The sequence below is a fragment of the Perna viridis genome, chromosome 14, assembly GCF_037379345.1.
Source record: "Perna viridis isolate PV_CMFRI_1.1 ecotype Kerala chromosome 14, ASM3737934v1, whole genome shotgun sequence".
NCBI lineage: Eukaryota > Metazoa > Mollusca > Bivalvia > Mytilida > Mytilidae > Perna > Perna viridis.
Window position 1 is genome coordinate 9,667,407 of NC_142458.1, and position 19,179 is coordinate 9,686,585.

The 19,179-nt window shown below is 34.0% G+C and overlaps 1 protein-coding gene and 1 pseudogene across 4 annotated transcripts in view; one reads left to right on the forward strand and one right to left on the reverse strand.

Moving 5' to 3' along the window:
• Positions 1-9,979, forward strand: part of LOC148598144 (uncharacterized) — a 59,260-nt gene extending 49,281 nt beyond the window's left edge. For all 4 annotated transcript variants that reach the window (XM_088560494.1, XM_088560495.1, XM_088560497.1 and 1 more), the window contains 2 exons: positions 3,114-3,328; positions 4,355-9,979. In XM_088560494.1, coding sequence (XP_088416620.1) covers positions 3,114-3,328; positions 4,355-6,388 — 2,249 coding nt within the window. In that variant the 3' untranslated portion in view covers positions 6,389-9,979. The remainder of the gene's footprint in view (positions 1-3,113; positions 3,329-4,354) is intronic.
• Positions 9,980-11,408: 1,429 nt separating this feature from the next.
• LOC148598146 (uncharacterized) lies at positions 11,409-17,603 on the reverse strand (annotated as a pseudogene).
• Between the last annotated feature and the right edge of the window lie 1,576 nt (positions 17,604-19,179).

Sequence of the window (19,179 nt, forward strand, 5' to 3'; positions counted from 1 at the left end):
ATGTAATTGTTAATTTGATATACCAAAAAAGGGCACAATAAATCTATTTCTTGAATGTACTGTAATTTAAATATCTATTTGTCGTAAAATTTTTTTAGTTATTTTCTCACGGGTCCAAAAATTATTTGTACTTTTATCTAATAAATAACCTTTTAATAGTGGACTGTCCAGTTTTTAAAAGTACCTTGTTAATAGGAACAAAAAATGTGTCCCAAATATTTGGTTTGCTAAATAAACATAAAATTCATTCATTATAGAGTTTTACTGTGTTGACCTAAGTCTTTTTTTTTTGACCATTTAATCTCCTAAACTGTTCTAGAGCGAGTTGACCACCATGCGGAGCAAACTGACAAAAACTTCTGGTATGTTAAATTTTATCTATATTTTTTTTCACTTCACCATGTAAATTCATTTTTTTAAAGTATGATTTAGTTTTTTAACCATTTAATCTTCTAACCTGTACAAGAGTGAGTTGACCACAGTATGCAGCATAATAAAAACTTCTGGTATGTTGAATTTTATCATTTTTTTTTACTTCAATGTGTAAATTATTTTTTTATAAGTAGGACTAAGTAGAGTTTATGTATAAATGTTTTGTTTATAGTGATAAAATTGTACGTTCCGTTTTTAAGTATTGAAGGTCAATTTTCAAGTACACTTCAAACAATTTAAAATTTACGTAGCCGGAAATTTTTAAGCAACCACCTAACATTCCAAATGCTTGACCATAAATGTTTTATTGAATACATTTTTGTGTTGTTCAGCGATACATCCATTAAATGGCATTGTGCTCGAACATTTACATTCTGTGTTCTTTAATGATTTTGCGATAAAAACTACTTTGATTTTTTGTCACTAAGGGGCTTAAGAGATGAAACATATTTTAATATGTGTATATTAGATCACCAAAAAACTTTTTCGTGACCATACTATATTTTTAAAAGTGGTTAAGTGACGGGGATTGAAACTTTGTAAACAAATACTCCAGTAAAATTTACGATAATAGGTGGAGGATTTCGCAGGTCTTACCTCAGTGTACATTTTTCACGTTGGTTTGGATGAAAAATAAATTAAGTGTTATAAATTGCAATGATTTATTGAACAGAAGATACTCCTTTTTATTGTACAGCGAAACCTGTCTAAACTGAACCCTTTTTGGACAGGAGATTTTGTACCACTTAGGCAAGTGTTTTGTTTACAAAAGTTTTAAACATACTATCATTGACAGAAAGAGATTTTAGAAGATGTCTTGTTTAAACTGATGTTACATTTAACTAGGGTTTGGTTTAGATAGGTTTAACTGTACTTATATTTGTCATAAAAACATTTAAGTATAAAACTTTACATGTGTTGACTTAAGATAAACTTTATCATCCAAATTTTGATCTGTGTTCTTAGGTGAGACTTACTGGCTATCATTTTAAATGACCAGTTCAAAAATAGGACAATAAAAGAATAATCCACTTTGCTACTTTATTTTTGGTGAAAAAAACCTTTAAGTTATGTATATGTTTAAAAAACAGGTGTGGGCTTGTTACTTACAAAGGATACTTAAGTATATCTGCTTTAACTGCTTAATCATCAGTCTTTGTTAATATCAGGCAGGGGTGAACATGGTATAAACTCCACCCCTTATTTAACCAGCTATAAATGCTTAATTATCAGTCTCTGTAAGAATAAGGCAGTAGGTGGACATCATATGAAAAACTCCACCCCTTTTTTACACAAAATATTTTTGATATACTTTAGTGATTATTTATCAGTCTCTGTAAAAATCAGGCATAGAGTAGAAATAATATAAAATACACCACCTCTTTTTTTATTTAAGTGCAAATATAAGAAAGTCATTGAATGATAAGCAAATAGTCTATGTAGCAAATGGCAAGATCAAGGCCAAAACCTGGAAGCCATGATATTGACTTGGTACAGGTAATTCTGATGGAAAGTTGGGATAAACTAGGTTTTACAGCTAGCTTTACCTACCACATCAATTATTGTTATTGGGACTTCAGAATATATCTGGTTTATGTGAAAAAATAAATTGGCAGAATTAAGGAGGTAAGTTGAGGGTAAGAGACATAACTCTTGAAATCAGTGATATGTTTGTATCGTATTCAATTTCATCAAAGCCCATCAAACTTTCATTTGAAACATAATGAAAATCAGTTCAAGTTACTTTGATGTTTACATGAGATGGATGTAAAATGCTGACTACAAACGTTCCAATGATTTATAAGAGTCGTGTCCCTTACCCTTGGTCTACCTCCTTAAACCTTCAGAATGTAATATTTCAGTTGGATTAACTAAAGGGATACGGATTTCAACAGAAGGAACCTGGGTTCAGTGGTGGTTCCAGAAAAGGGTGGAGGGGGGACTCCAGTGAGTAGTAAATTGTCTTCTATATAATCAATCCAAAATCATTTTTAGCACAAGGGGGACCTAGGACAAAGGCCTCCCCACTTGGATCTGCCCATTACTTTTTCAGAGAATTTTAACCCAGTTGTGTTACTCCCACTACTTGAATTCATACTTTTTCTTGCTAAGATAAGGTTTCCGTTTTTTTTCAACCAATTCTTGTCACCTATGTTAACCTTGACATTTTTTAGGCCATTATCACTCAACAGAGGTAGTGGGAAAGGTGTTAGTTTCAATGCGCAGAAAATACTGCAGAAAAGATTGGCATTTATTAATCCTCAGTGATTCTGAGTTTCAACTTGTTTTAAATTGCATTATATTATCAGTAAGGAATTTTTCTCTTGTTTTTTTAATTAATTTTTAATGTTCTTTAAATTTTGTTTTGTTCTTAAGATTTATTGCTCATTTTGCATTTAACAATGAAATATTTTACTGTAAACCAACTTACTTTCATGACTACTTTCTTATGTGTTTTGCTGGCGTTGGTTAATTTCGCAAAGATTTATTTTTCACTTTTATAATAAAATAATTGTTTGAACATATAAAGATAGTGTCTGAATATGCCTTTTTGGCAACTATTTATTTTTGCGACAATTCTTCGTCTGCAAAAGTCACAAAAATAAATTGCTTGCGAAATTAGTTGGTTTACTGTATCGTGTTTTCAACCATTTGCTAACAAAATTTATTTTCCGTTACAGGAAGAACACAACTAGAGTTTGAAAATCACATGACCTGCCATTTTGAACATATTTGTCCACACTGTGACTACAAGTCCCGAACAGAAGGAAGACTAAAGCGCCACATCAAGGATTTTCACACGGACGACCCTCCAGACGGATTCGGTTCCAAGAGAAATATGGGTCGACCAAAAGTATTTAGATGTAAACAATGTGACTTCGTTGCCACTGAAAAGGTAAGTCATTTTTTTTTACATAGGTTAGATGAAAAAAACTTTTGGCCCCACCACAAAACATGAAAAAATTACTTAAGTTGGAGAAAATTCTCATCTGTTTGTAACATCACCAATTTCAGAGAATTGATAGATTTGTTGAATTTCTTTTTATATTTCATTTTGGAGTTATGGGACTAAAAACACCAAAATAAGGGGGTGAAGTGCCATCTGTAAAAACGCAGCTGTTCCTTGACAATATTTTTTTCTAATTTTTAGGCAAAAGTCAAAATATGTTGATGTGCCGATGGGGTTTCTGAAGCACTCTTTGCTGTTAGAAGAATCTTTGATCCACCCCCTTGATATTGCTGTTCTCTGTTAGAATCAGCCAGTGGATGAATCATAGTGGGAAAAAAACCACGTTTTTTATGACATGTTTTTCAAAATGTTATCTGATATGCAGAAATGGCATTCAACTCTTTTTAATTGTCAGTACTTTAAGGTTTAAATTATAATCATCAATGGGAGATAACTGACTATAATTTTCCCTTATGTTGAACTCACTGTTCTGCATATTCTGGCACTTTAAAGAGGGATGAACTGTCAATATGTCTTGATGAAACATGAGATAAATATCTACCTTTTTGAGATGACACATTGAACAAAATTTAAATGTAGCTTTAGCTGTGATACCTGTCTGAACTGAATCCTGTAAAATCAGACCACCTATTTAAACCAGCTTCCTTTAAAAGTTCTGTTTTTTTTTCAGTTTTATCAGTTTAAATGTATTTTGAACCTTTGTAAACCAAACATCTATCTAAACTAAACCAATTTCAAAGACTGATAAGGGTTAAGTTTAGACAGTTGCTCAGTATAGCATAAATAAAATAGATCTCGACTTTCACGAGGAAAATTTGGATCAAAACTTCTTATTCAGGATGTTAATTTATCATAATCTTACAGTTTCAATTACTGTTTGTGGTGCATTACATATATAAATCTTCTCCGTGCAATCAACTCAAATCTGATCATTTTTTTAATTATTTTTAGACTGAATTCTGGGCCCATGCCAGAGCTCACATCAAAGACGACAAAGTTCTCCAGTGCCCAAGATGTCCATTTGTGACTGAGTACAAACACCATTTGGAGTATCATCTACGCAATCACTTTGGCTCCAAACCGTTCAAGTGTAACAAGTGTAATTACTCATGCGTTAACAAATCAATGCTCAACAGTCACATGAAATCGCACACAAATGTTTACCAGTACAGATGTGCGGATTGCACCTATGCCACAAAATACTGCCACAGCCTGAAACTTCACTTGCGCAAGTATCAACACAAGCCAGCAACTGTGTTAAATACTGATGGAAGCTTACCTCAAGGTATAGATGCAGATGCCTCTGGTCTTTCATTGCTACAGAAACGAGGCCCACCAAGGGGACCAAGAGGCCCCAGAAAGGATAAGTTTGATCCATTTATGAACAGTATGTTTAATCTACCTCAATCCCCAATCCATGGACTTCCACCAGGCATGAGCAGTGCAATGATGTCTCCTTATTGGCCTTTACTCAGTCAACTGCCAAATGGATTTCATCGCCCACCTCCATTGGTTCCCACCTCATTAAATTCTCCAATGACCTCTTTGAATTCATCACTTCACTCACCCCAAATACCTCACCATATGCCAAAGATGGCTTCTCCTCAGACACCAGACAACACTAGCAATCATTCATTCAAGTGCAATTTCTGTTGCTATGGCAGCACAAGTAAACAAGAACTTTATAGACACTTAATGAAAGTTCATGCCAGTGAGAACCAGGATTTGTTTTCCATGTTTGGGCTTTCATCAGAAAACTTGCTTGAAGAACAGAACCGTAGACTAAGCATGATCAGAAAAGAAATGTCAGAAAGAAGTTTTGATGATAGCATGGAAGAAGAGCTTCAAGTACAGACGGAAGGTGATCCAGAGGATCAAAAATCTAGTCCCCACTCATGGTCCCACCCCTCACCTGGGGAACCAGCAAAGATAAGTCGTAACAACCGCTATAGTATGCCTGAGCTTCCACTCAACTATTACCGCAATGGTAACACTAGTCCCATTCAGTCAACTGAAGGAGAAGATATTATTAAGCAAATGATGAATAAATTTGGTAGTGGGTCAGCTGTTAACAGTACAAGGCCAAAATTTGGAGGTCTGCGTGAGAGTCCTCTTGATCTTACAAAGCGCAAGTACCCATTCACTTCTAGTCCTCTTTCACAAGACGACATGAGAGATGGTGTAGATGGAGATAATCATTCAAGTGGAGAGAGTACTACAGCTAATGAGAATAATGGTCAGACGCCACGAAAAAGGTCCAGGAAAGGAAAAGCATTTAAACTAGACAGACTCTGTCTAAAATTGCAAGATAAACATGCAGAGGGGGAGATAGATAGTGATAATGAAGATGCTGAAACAGCAGACGACAGTGGTCCCATTGGAGAATTGGAGATTGATGAATCCAGGAATGAAGGTAAAAATGTTGGAAACACTGAAGGTATAGGAAAGGAAAAAGAAGAGGCAGATGACATTGAAGATATCAAAAACAGTCTGCAGTATTTGAATGAAGGAATGAATGAAAAGGAGGCTGACAGGAAATCACCTGACTCAACCAGGAATAATATGAATGAAGATGAAATGTCACCCAAGGATGTCAGTAGCAGCCAGGATGCAGTTTCATCTTCACCAAGACCTTCAGGAGAACTAAACAGGTTGAAACATGAAACTGAAGTTGCATGGAGAATGATTCAAAGTGGTAGACACCAACTACCACAAACAGCAATGGATCACAATGGCCACCATCATAATTTGATGAAGCTTTCGACTGCTGCACATCAAATGATGGCAATGAACAACAAACAAGGAGGACCAAATGGGAAATATGAATGCATTTATTGTGAAATAGCATTTAAAGATTGTGTAATGTACACAATGCACATGGGTTACCATGGTTACAAAGACCCATTCAAGTGCAACATGTGTGGACATTGTAGTAAGGACAAGGTTGACTTTTTCTTGCATATAGCTCGTGCTGCACACAATTAGTGCTTGTTTCTTGCTAAGTACAGCATGGATGAAAATACAAAAATTAAGACAACACGAAGGAGTTGTTTGATAGATGATAAACTTTTAACAGAGACTTAGTATCCTACGCATGTATAAATGTTGATAATGACTTGATATTTTGCATTCCGTTTTACTTTATGTGGCAGCATTAATTATAACACTTTTCACTAGTCAACACAGTATAAGGGAGATAACCCTTATTTATTTTTGTTTGCATTAGCTCAATGTATTCTCAGAGTGATATTCAGTCTTCAGTTCTGTAAATGGTGATAGCTGTGGCCTCATTTTTGATCATATTATTATTTTTTCAAAAACAGTTTTTTTCAGTTCCTTTTATCTTTGTGATGTTGCCAAATCAGTACCACTTTAAACAATAGTATGTTTTTATTTTAAAGGAAAAAAGTAATCTTACACTGCCATTTTGACTTAATTGAAAGGACAGTTAGGTATATAGGCTTATTTGGACTTAGTTTCCTTAGAATTTATTATGTATATACACATGAAATACATTTTGTATATAAAACACACAATTAGTGCTCTCCAAGCACAAAATATAGTGTTATTTTTAGCAATTAGAATAAATTGCAATACGTAGAAATTTGTGGTTGTACAGTAAGATATATACATGTATTACCAAATTGATATAGTTAATTGGTTTGTGATTGCTTTATAAATGCATGCCAGGATCTCTAGTTTTAGATTTCTTATTGTGGTTGTAACTTCAAACATTGTTCCAATGAAGTTTGGCAAATGTATTGTATATTATGTATTGCCTTAAAAACAGACACATTTTGGTTTTGAAAAGATGGTTTATTTTTTGGATAGTCAATAGAGTGTATTTGTTGGATTAGAAAAAGGGTTGCTATGCTACAACCACAAACAGATCTGGCAGACTCTAGGGAGGGCTTAAACTAGGGGAAATAACTCATTTAGTTCTTTTCATATTTCAAGCTTTCAATTTTTTTCCTGATATTTTTATATGTCATTTAGCAGCTTTATCCTGTAGAAGCTTGAAAATTAGATCTCTTTTTATTCAAGATATCAATTTACACAAAAGAGTTATTTCCCTTTGACAAAGAATACTCTCCCTTGATTTAGCTATATTATGTTGTATGTTGATGTTGTTAATGTATACATTTGTTTTTTTTTTTTAATCTCAGGGAACCTTTCATATGTATGCCATTTCATTGCCAGATATTTAACTGGTGCTGTATTTGCTATTCTGAAAATAACCACCTATTTCTTTTAATAAATGACCAGTGGGGGAAGTTAATCTGTTTCGAATGGAGTTACACAGGCAAAATTATGTCACATGATTTTCACACGTATTTCACATGATTTCCACCTGACTGAGCAAATAAACTTTGTGAGACAGTTCGTGTGAAATTCACAAGAGTTGTTCACATGCAATTCATGTTAAGTGAGTTTCACATGAAAAATATCTGCCTGTGATACGGGTGTCAGATTGATAAATTGTGGTAATTATTCCATTTTACTTAGGCTTCTAGGGAAAGGAACAAATTTGGGTTTTGGAAACTTAAGTGAGGTTTATTCGAAAATTGCTCTGCAATATTTACTTTAACATACATAATTATAAGGAAAGCCAACAAGGGCCATTTAAAAATGTATTGATTTTGTTAATTCAACATGGTGATGTCAAAATCTTTACACAGTTACATCATTTTTTTACATGCTTTGTTATGATAATGACTTAAATGATGTTTTTTTCAAGTGACCCTTGTCTGGTTTTACAATTTTATTGCCAAAATTTATCTTTACATTTTACAAAGGTAGTGCTTTTTTAAGTGTTTGTCACCACTTAAAAATTTTTCATAACGATTCTAGGAAAACTTTTGAAATTTCCATTGTCGGACCCTTTAACAAGTTCAGAATACTTGTTTTTGTTTGTTTGTTTTTTTTTTTTTTATAAATATGAAGATATCAGTTGAAGTTAGATTAAGTAGAAATTGAGACATGATTTTTATTTAAATAATTTTTTTGAAATAGCATCTGAAAATTTTCTGAAAAATATTTTGTAATTTTTTTTTTTGAAATCCATCAAAGAACGATTGCATTCTAATAGAATCAAACATCACATGCTTCTTAAGTGGAATGATACATAAAGATCTTATTCAATATTCTTGATTTAGAAATAATTTATACATGTTCTTAAAAGCAATTTTCTGCTACCTCAAAGGAAAGACTACCTCAAAATATTAGAGGCTAGAAAATCATTACCTCTTCAGCTTTTGTATGCATGATTGACTTAAGAATGGGTTCCAGGCTAATACTTGGTCAAACTTTGTCCTAAATTGTGCAAAATTTTCATTAAAAGTGTGTTGCAAACCCTAGAACCACACCCCTCTTTCAATCCACCACTAAACTTCCTTTAGAATAAAAACACACAATTATTTTGACAATTTTGTCAAGAACTTTAAACTTTGAAAAAACGAATGCAAGTTAATTAAGCTTAATTCTTCATCTTGTTTTTTTTTTAGGTTTAAAATTTATAATAATGAAATGTATTATATGATATAAAAATGAAATATACCTTTTTGGTCATTTTCATTTATTTGCAATTTTTTTGTAATCACGATAAAATAGATTTGATTTTTATCGTATTATAAATGTAAAGTTTGATTCCATTAACTTTGTTTTACTGGTCGAAATATGGGCATTATTCTGTGAATGAAGAGGACCTTATCAATTTAATCCTTAATTCAATTTAAAGGAGGTAAGGGCCCAACTCTTGAAATCAGTGATATGTTTGGCAAGCCAAAGTGGACAAAATGAGCATTTTCTAATATTAAAAAAATGATTGTGTAATATTAGAAATTCATTTTCTAATATTACAAATGTTTGTATCAGAATGAATCAAATCCAAGTTATTTACATGCTTACAGGATATATGTGTTAAAGGTTTACACAAGCATACAAATGGTTTGTAAGAGTTATGCCACTTTACCTAGGTCTATCTCCTGAGTTGGAAATAAAGAATGCAAAATTTGCATGTTATTAATGTTTTTATGCATTACTACTGGTAAATTGCCTTATTATCTTAGCCCTAACCTCATTCATTATCTTGTGCCTGTGTAACTTAAAGGCCTTTACAGTATTCAGTCTTTAATTATTGTATTCCTATAATCACTATTGTTCTTGTGAATGTTAGCTAAGATTTCATATTGTCCTATTTATTTTTGGTATTTACAAAAAAAAGTTATTTATAATCATTACTCAAGTTTGTCATAGAATAGTCATTAATCATTTTACTTTTTCTGCATAAATTGGTGATTTTTATTGATTATGAATTGAATTACAACATGTAATAATGATTATTGTCAATTACTTTTAATCATGATTATTGACAATGACCAGTAATCATGATTATTGACAGTGATCAGTAATTATGATTATTGTCAGTTACCTGTAATCATGATTATTTCCTGTATTTTTTAATCATAATTGCATTTATGTTTAATGATTCCATTGTTGATTGTTTTGTGTTAATTGTTCATGTATAATTAATTGATGTTTAAGGATACTTCCTATTAATTAAAGTTGTCAATCGAATATTGGTATCCTTTCTTTCTGAAATTTCCCCATTTTTGCCCCCTGCTGCTGTGCAGAAGGAAATATAGCCCATGTGGCTGCCCCTCACACTTGACTTTGTGGACAAAAATCCTCAGAGCCACTCAATGGATTTTGTTCAAATTTTGTAGGAATGTTAGTTACCATATGTAATTAATCCTATTGCACCGCTATTTTGATTTGACAAATATTACAGGATTTATGTGACTTTTGCACTTCGTCTTTTTGTGGGACAGAGGGGAACATATGGACACACGTAGCAATCTTGTTGAATATTGTTGCTTCAAATACAATTTAATCAATGGAAGCCATAATTAAAAATCAATTCAGATACCTTAATACATCAATGAAGAGAATAAACACAAAAAAAGAAAAAAATTAAATCAATGCAAACCAGGCATGATTGAAAAGACAAGACAAACATAATTAAACACATAACAAATCTACCAAACAGGAAAATACATATGGGCATGGCCATTTGATTCTGAGGAAGAGGGCACATATGGAGTGGTCAGTTTATTTATCTATAAAAAAGAAATATATTTGTGAAGTATGGGACGGCCAAAATATTATTATCATTATTAGTTTTGCAATTGCAAGGTACATGTAATTTATTTTCAACTTAGTGGAAGCCAGAATATTTGTTTTCAAAAGGTGCCAGCCTACTCCTTTCAGAATCAAATAGTTGTCCCGGAAGTGGGAAATAAAACTCAACAGCAATTCTGGATCACCATGGTAACAGTTCAGCTTTGGGTTTACAGATCATATCAAAATCAACATATGAATTGTATATTTTACTCCAGATTTTCAGTGCAGAAATGTTGAGTGGTGTAGATGAGCCGATATATCTGTTTAGTTCACCTGGCCATGTGAGCAATTGACATCATGTGGCGTCTGTCGTCGATGGGACATTTCATCCTTGTTCGTTCACAATTTTCCGAAAATCTTATCTTAAAATTACAAGGCAGATTTCGATGAAATTTGGTAGAATAGTTCCTTAAGTTATCATGCAAATATATAATTGTATTATTTTTGTTCCGTCAAAAAAAACCAAAACACACACACACACACACACACACACACACACACACACACACAAATGTGGGTTTATATTTAGGAAACATGGAAGAGGAATATATTTTGACTTTATATATCCAAAACAATGACAGACACTATCAGGAAAATGCTATCTTGCATAGCTGTAGAAACGTCCATATTTTTATAGGTGCTGTGACTCTTGCTATTGGTTATTGCTCTTGGAAGGCGGAAGCGGAAATGACATTTGTAACAGCTTTTAGTCAATTTCTTACGGGATCTCTGGTCACCGTTGAGCGACAGAAATATCCTCGTGCATATCTCACCTACCATAATTGGTATTTTTCGGTTGAAAAATTGACCCTTGCGACAAGACCTATAAAAGTGGCCATTTAGCTCGAGTTGAAAGACGACTCGACTCCTTCTTAGTATTATTGCACCTGAAAGTCGTAAAATAACATTAATTTTGCAGTTTTTAGCTATTTACGTATACCGTGAAAACCTAAACAGATGGAAAGAAACCTTAAATTGTGAGATTTATCCTTATGATAATGACTGAAAAAAGTTGTAAATACGGCTGTGAGAGTAATTTCCCTACAAAAGATTCAACTATGGCATAGTATAAAAAAAACTCTTATCGGGAGGTACTACATTGTATTATTGAGATATATATATATTTTTGCATTTCATTGGCTTATAGTTTAAAGTATTGTAGCAGATTGGGAAAACGGTTTAACTAGAGGCTTTAGAGGGCTTACTGAATTTAATTTCTTTTTCTTGTTGATGGATAAATCGAGTATTCCAAATGGAATACATCTCATTTTTGTTCCTCGAAAAATATAAAAAAAATCGAAATTTCCATCTGGAATACTTGTTTTTATTTTCACAAGGAAAAGAAATGAGATCCAACTAGGTGAGCAATCCGGTCCCTCTAGGGCCTCTGGTTTTATATTCTATATAAAAGTTATAACATTTCCGAATTGTCCTTTATGTTTGGTGTTTAATAATGCATATTGGTGTATTGTCGACTCCTTATATCTCTATATGATTGATTGATTGATTAAAGATCATGTGGCAGATAGTTCATACATTTAAGGACGAAAACGGTTGTTCAATCAAACGAAGTGGGGCGACATTTCTATATGCGGGTTGTTTCCTCTATGAGATCCGACTCAGCGTTTCGGACAAGTAAAATACAGGGTCTGTTCGATTGGTCAATCGTTCTATGAATGCTCATGACATATCTGCCATAGGATTTTCGATCATATCAATCAATCAATCAGTCTGCTTATCAACCAATGTGTAGAGTACTACAAGAGACGTTTTCTGTAGTCCAGGTGTGGGTTACTTTGTCTGAAAGGTTTTCTGTGACATATCCTGCTTCATAAGGTCTATATAAACGTGCTAAGTTAATTTGGCTGCTAATTTTATGCTCTCGAATTCGTCTATCGCCTCAGTGGCGGATCCATTGGGAGGATGCAGAGTGATGGCATACCTCATTTTTACTGAAAAAAAGTCATTTTTATGTGTAAAATTGACAAGAAATGTACCTATATCCGGCCCTGCGCCTTGCTAGTAAACTAACGGGTCCCATTTGACGTTCACAGACATCTTTGAGTATCAGAGTGACATACAATAACTTGTCATGGTCTAGCTTCAACGGCATAGCTTTAGTGAAATATTTTGATTTTGAATTGATATTCATAATATTCGCTATATTTAACTTCTGGCGAAATATGGGTCTATTCGCATCTGTTTCATATAACTTGGAAAGTGCTAAACGGAATCAAATTATCCAAAATCCGTTTTTTTTTTGTCAATGTTCACTTCACTTTTAAAGAGCTACATGTACATGATTGCATGTTTCGAAAGAGACACTCGAATATGTCTTTGAATGTCATATGGGTTCCAGAGCTGCCAAGGTTGTGGGTTATACGAAGTAGAAATTCTAGTGTTGAGCTGCCCTGGCTTTCATTATTATTATTATTATTATTATTATTATTATTATTATTATTATTTTGATTATGATTTTTAAAGAAATTAAACAAAATATATGAAGCATATAATAGAAAATAATAGAAAATAAACATGGAAATTATGCAAAAAAGTAAAATAACAGGGAGGGTGGGAGGGTGAAAAAATTGTCGTCAAACCACTCTTACAATTTCTAACATAATGACGAAAGGATCGGATTGAGCAGTATTCGACTATTCGTTAAACTGTAGCGATATATGACATATCGGGTCTAAGGGGAATAACTAGAAAAAAAACCAAGCAGACAAAATGGGATGCGTAATTACATGTTTTTGAGATTAATAACGAACCAATTACTAAGCTTAATAGAAATAAGATACAATAAAAATATTTTGGCGAAAAAGAATAACATATGTACAAGATATCACATAAGGACAAAAATAGAAATACACGATACATGCAAGTATATACGACAAATTACAAGTATCTGGCGGGCCACATAATAAAAAATCCGTCGAAATATATCAAGCATGTAATATAAAACAAATAAACATATTAGATAACAACAAGAATAATAATCAACTGAGGAAGGACAAATCCAAGAGATGAGACACTCCCTTGAAAATTCGTCTCCAAGCAGGAAGAATAGGACACTTCTTCAATCGCCTCAACAACCTAGGAAATGAGGCGCAAACACTTTCCTGAAAGTAGTGACCCTAAAACAGCCACCAAATAGAACCCAAGGGATGAAACACTCCCTTGAAAGTTCTAAAATCTAAGGAATTAAACTCCTCCTTAAAGGTTTATGATCAAATAAATAAATAGATAAAACAAAATGAAAGAAAAAGATAATAAAACATAATATAATACATAACAGAAACATACATGTACATATGGTTGATGACATGTTGAAAACATCTACGAAGCTCATACTGGCCAGCTTTATTAAGGTGGAAGCTCATACTGGCCAGCTTCATTAAGGTGGAAGCTCATACCGGCCAGCTTTATTAAGGTGGAAGCTCATACTGGCCAGCTTCATTAAGGTGGAAGCTCATACTGGCCAGCTTTATTAAGGTGGAAGCTCATACTGGCCAGCTTTATTAAGGTGGAAGCTCATACTGGCCTGCTTCATTAAGGTGGAAGCTCATACTGGCCAGCTTCATTAAGGTGGAGGCTCATACTGGCCAGCTTCATTAAGGTGGAAGCTCATACTGGCCAGCTTCATAAAGGTGGAAGCTCATACTGGCCAGCTTCATTAAGGTGGAAGCTTATACTGGCCAGCTTCATAAAGGTGGAAGCTCATACTGGCCAGCTTCATTAAGGTGGAGGCTCATACTGGCCAGCTTTATTAAGGTGGAAGCTCATACTGGCCAGCTTCATTAAGGTGGAGCCCACCATGCTTGATAGCAAATAAAGACCTGATAGAAATACCCCTGTAAAAAATCTCTTATAAGAACAAACGAAATGAACACTGTACGAACTACAAATTTTACATATCTGTAAATAAAGTTTTGCATTTCGCACCAGTAGAAGAAAACTCGACTAATGGTCTAGGTAAAACAGACGAAAAGAAGATGCAAATACAATTAGATGAGGATTTAATCAAAATTAATTCTCGAAAATCTGCTAAAATCTTATCAACATGATTATTTACAACATCATTAGTGCCTCAGTGAACAATGGCATGAGAATAATTGGATAAAGAAATCTCTCTATTCTTAATCATATGCTTCGTAGTGTTTATCTTAGCTCTCCTGATAGCAAGTAGATCCATGTAAAAAATGTCGTCAAAATACTTGCCCATAGAGTCTGTGTAAACCAAAACTCTCTTACAGACAGGATTAAAGAAATCTGAAACGAAATTAAATCGACTTTGCCATCTTTTTAACTACCGAAATTTTATCTTCCATTGAAAATTCTAAATAAATTTTGTAGGCATCGTTCGCCCAATCTCCGTGTAACTGAATGAGTTGACTAGGCACACTAGCTTGGAAGGCGAAGGTTGCACCCCTCTTCTAAAACTATGAGAGAAATATAACTTGGAATTTAACCCAATTTTACCAATCAGATCCTTCAGCTTGTACTGAAATTGAGAGTATGTAACAGGAACTAATTTGAACTGCCCGCGAAGAACAAAGACAGAGGAATTATACGGTACAGGAATAATGTTACACATGCGAATATATGCAGAAACTGGACAAAGAATATAAACAGGTATCCTAACTAACAGGATTTTAAGTGTTCTATTACCTAATTGGATTGTTTTAATCCATTCAAATACAACTATAGCAATATCATGCTCCAAGAACACTTAACATCTGGTTAACTGCTTTCTTTCATCAAATGAATGAATGGAATTAGGTACAAGATTAGATTTCCTTCACATAAGGAAAAAGGCAAACAAAAATAAACACAAAAAAATGCAATCAGAACTGTCATTTAAATTCAAAAATGAAGCCGTCTTTAACAATAAATTAAGAGTGATAGGTAGTGAGTGGTGTGGAAGATGTTGCTTAACTCTGTAGAGACCTTTTATAAGAATTTTAAAAGCAAAATTATCAAAATGCGGAAATGGATAATCCAAGTATTGATGCATAAGTTTCACTCCATGAATGTAATTTTTAACCGAGTCGACTGATTTAAAAGAACGGCTTAAAAACTGCGCATAGCAGAAAATAGTACTCAAACTAAGAGGAAGAAACGTTAAGTTGAAATACAAACAAAACAATAAAAACGCTCTCATCTGAACTAAAAGGTTTTTCCTAGATCCTGAAGTATAAGCTTCTCCAGACGATGCTCTTACATCTTTCTTTAACTGTTTATATTCAGAGTCTGAAATTATTAAAATTAAAGAATAATGATATGAAAACGACTTTAAATGCACTGACTAACTAACTGAAACTGCGTCATAAAATAACTTTGAAAATTCATCTGATAAATGCCATCTCGACAAATAGTCCGCCAATCTGTTCTCATAACCAGCTAAACAGCACGTACTTCAAATTCATGAATCGCGGCAATGTAAATTAATTCTCGCAAACAGTGCTGAAGAAATTCGACTCTAGACTTCCCAGTGTTGATAACAGAAACAGATACTTGATTATCACACAAAATTCTTATTCTTTTTCCCTTAAAAAAATAAGTCCACAATTTTACACAAACTATAATTGAAAGGAGTTCAAGACAGATAATATGTAACTTAGATTCCATAACAGATTTAAAAAAAACTTGATGAAAACACTTTCCATTAAACCATCCGCCACAACCGGAAGCACAAGCATTAGACGAAAATATTTCGTCAGGCTTTGACCATTCTTCTTGAATCATCATGGAGATCCCATTATAAGATGGAAGAAAATTTAACCACCACCTAATATCTTTCTGAATAATAACAGGGACAACAGTATAAACTACCTGATCATACACTGATCTAAGCCAGTTTAATAATCGCGACATAAAAATGCGACCTGGTGTAACACATACTACTAAAAAATTAGCTTTCCCTCTAACGATTGAATATCTCGTAATTTAGTGGATTGCTTGTATGACCACCGAAAGCAAAATTCCACAAATATCTTTTAATTTATCATCAGGAATTTGAAAAAAAAAGTTTATTTGTGTCACATGAGATACCTAAAAGTTCTAGTAGACGGACAGCTTTGTGAGAAGATTCCTGTATCCCGGAAGAAATCAAAAGATGCTTTAACTCATCAAAAGCCTTAAAGGCTCTGTCAGGTGAATCCACCCCCGCGAAGTCATCAAGATAGTTAACAACATCAAAACCAAGTTCTCTATACATAAATGCAACTGCATTTGTAACGCGCCGGCAAATATGTGCAGCAGAACGCAGACCCATAGAATGGACTCGGTCAAAATAAAGATGTCCCCTCCACTCGAAACCTACTAACTAGACATCATGCAGATCGATAAATATCTGCCTATAAGCCCTTCGCAAATCCCGCTGTAATAAAAGACAATTCCGTCCATGCTTTTTAATTAAGTCTACAAAGGCTTCAACATTAGGATATTTCAGATTTACTTCCTCGCCTAAGTAAAATTTTTTATCAACTAAGTCATTAACACCACCGACTCCTCTTTCACTCAAATCTAAGATGACCCTTCTCTCGGACAAAATCTTTCTTCCGAGCACTATTTAAGGGTGATATAACGATATCGTTATAAAAAGGATTAGAGTGGAAAGGACCAATCACTGCTTTGTTCGATTTCTTTTCTCAGATAATAGTCAGTATCGTCTGGGAACTCAACCGCTCTCTTGTGATTGTGAACAGAACAACAGGATACATTTTTTCCTGAATTTTCATAACTAATCGGAAAACCATATTCTAAAGAAGTGCACACATCATAATCATCATACCCTGTCCACATAAATTTGAAAAAAATCGATATTTAAACGCGATAAAACAGAAATTCTGCAGTCTTCGTAATTGTACTTGTTAGAAAACATAATATGTTCATGATCTGCAACCAAAATATCTAAACAATTACACCAGCCTTTGTCTAACTCAAACATCTCATGACAAACTTTACAATCTGAATCAACAGGCTTGTCAGGACCCAATTTAAGATTGATACTCATGACGGAAGAATCTGATGTAAGAGTAACCAGCTTTAGATATGCGGGGTAAAAAATTTCGGCCTCTGGGTTCAAAGCAGAAAACGATTTCGGTGCTAGTCATCCCGATTTAGGAAAATTAGGACAAGAATTGTCGCATTCGGGATGAAACAATTTGTTTTTATCTTTTTTAATGCAGACTGCACAGATATTCTGCAATAATCTTTACTAACCTTTAATAAAAGCGTTGTGGGCCCCTTTTTGCTTATAACGATTCCTATCAAATAAAGTACAAAACCAAACTTGATCACTCTCTGCTGGTTTAGAAAAAGGAACAGACATCTTTGATTTAGGAAGCACATAAGGTGTACGAATTGGGACTTCTATAGAAAACACCAAGCAGACAAAATTGCGCTGCGTAATTCCTTGTTTATGAGAGTATAGGTTACAGACCACCAATTCAACCAATGAGCATTTGGAACGTACGCAAAAATAGTCCTACGCAGAAATTACCCCTGTTCCTCATAGTGCTGTGAAAAAAGTTCTCATCTTATTTAAAAAATTTAAACAGTTTCTGAAAGGACAAACATTTCTGTACATTTTATAGGTGCATTTTGCTTCTTGTGATGTGAAGCCTAATCTCCATAATGATTTTTAAATATACCCCTATCTTGTGAAAACACTGGGATTTCCCATGCTATTTATAGACCCTTCACTTCCGGTGACCAGTACTGCACTGCAAGTCTGCTAACCCCATATGCCATTCTGAGGATTGTGAGCTGACATATGTAGAATCATGCTGATATATAGTCCTCTGCAGGTTAAAGTTAAGGTAAAGTCCAGAGAAGCCATTGAATATTGTGAAATTAGCATAGAAGCCTATGGAAAGTGGAATTAGTGGTTTTTAGCCTATAAACGAACTCATATTTACGGAATGCAAGCCATTTTAGCCAATCGGAACAGCTCAGCCTTTATAGTTACACAAAAGAAAAACATCGGAGGCATTAGGCGGATGGACCTGTCCGGAATTTGACCGATTCGATTCTAAATTTATAAGTTAAACTTGAATTGTTTACCATTACTTTTTCTTTGCTCCTGGCTTCGCGCCAAAATTCTTGGAAGAGTTGTTGTTCTTCATTTCTAGTGCTATTCAACCGAAATTTTTAGCGCCAACGGGTGGATAGAACTACTTTGATTCGCGTAAGACTACGATGCGGGCAAATTTTCAAGACGAATTCCCCTTTCTGCATCCGAGGTTATTTTTTAGTGTAGCGGCAACTGACGAGTAGTTCCAATTGCCATTTTAGCAGGTTTTTCAAAGGAACGTAACCCATCAATACCCGACAACCTGGTTGGCGGTCTCCTTGGGAAAAGGGATAACAGTAAACATTTTTCTAGGAAACTTAAACTTTTTCCACTTCGGTAAGTACTTGAATGGTTTGAAATAAGTTATTTAAAAGTATTCAAGTACTTACCGCGGCCCAAATAAATATTTGAATTTGAAGTTTACTGCTGTCTATTGCTCCAGTTTGACAGTCAACCAGTCTGTCGGAAGACAAATTTGTAGAAAGTTACTACCCTTTGCTTAAAATCTTAAAAA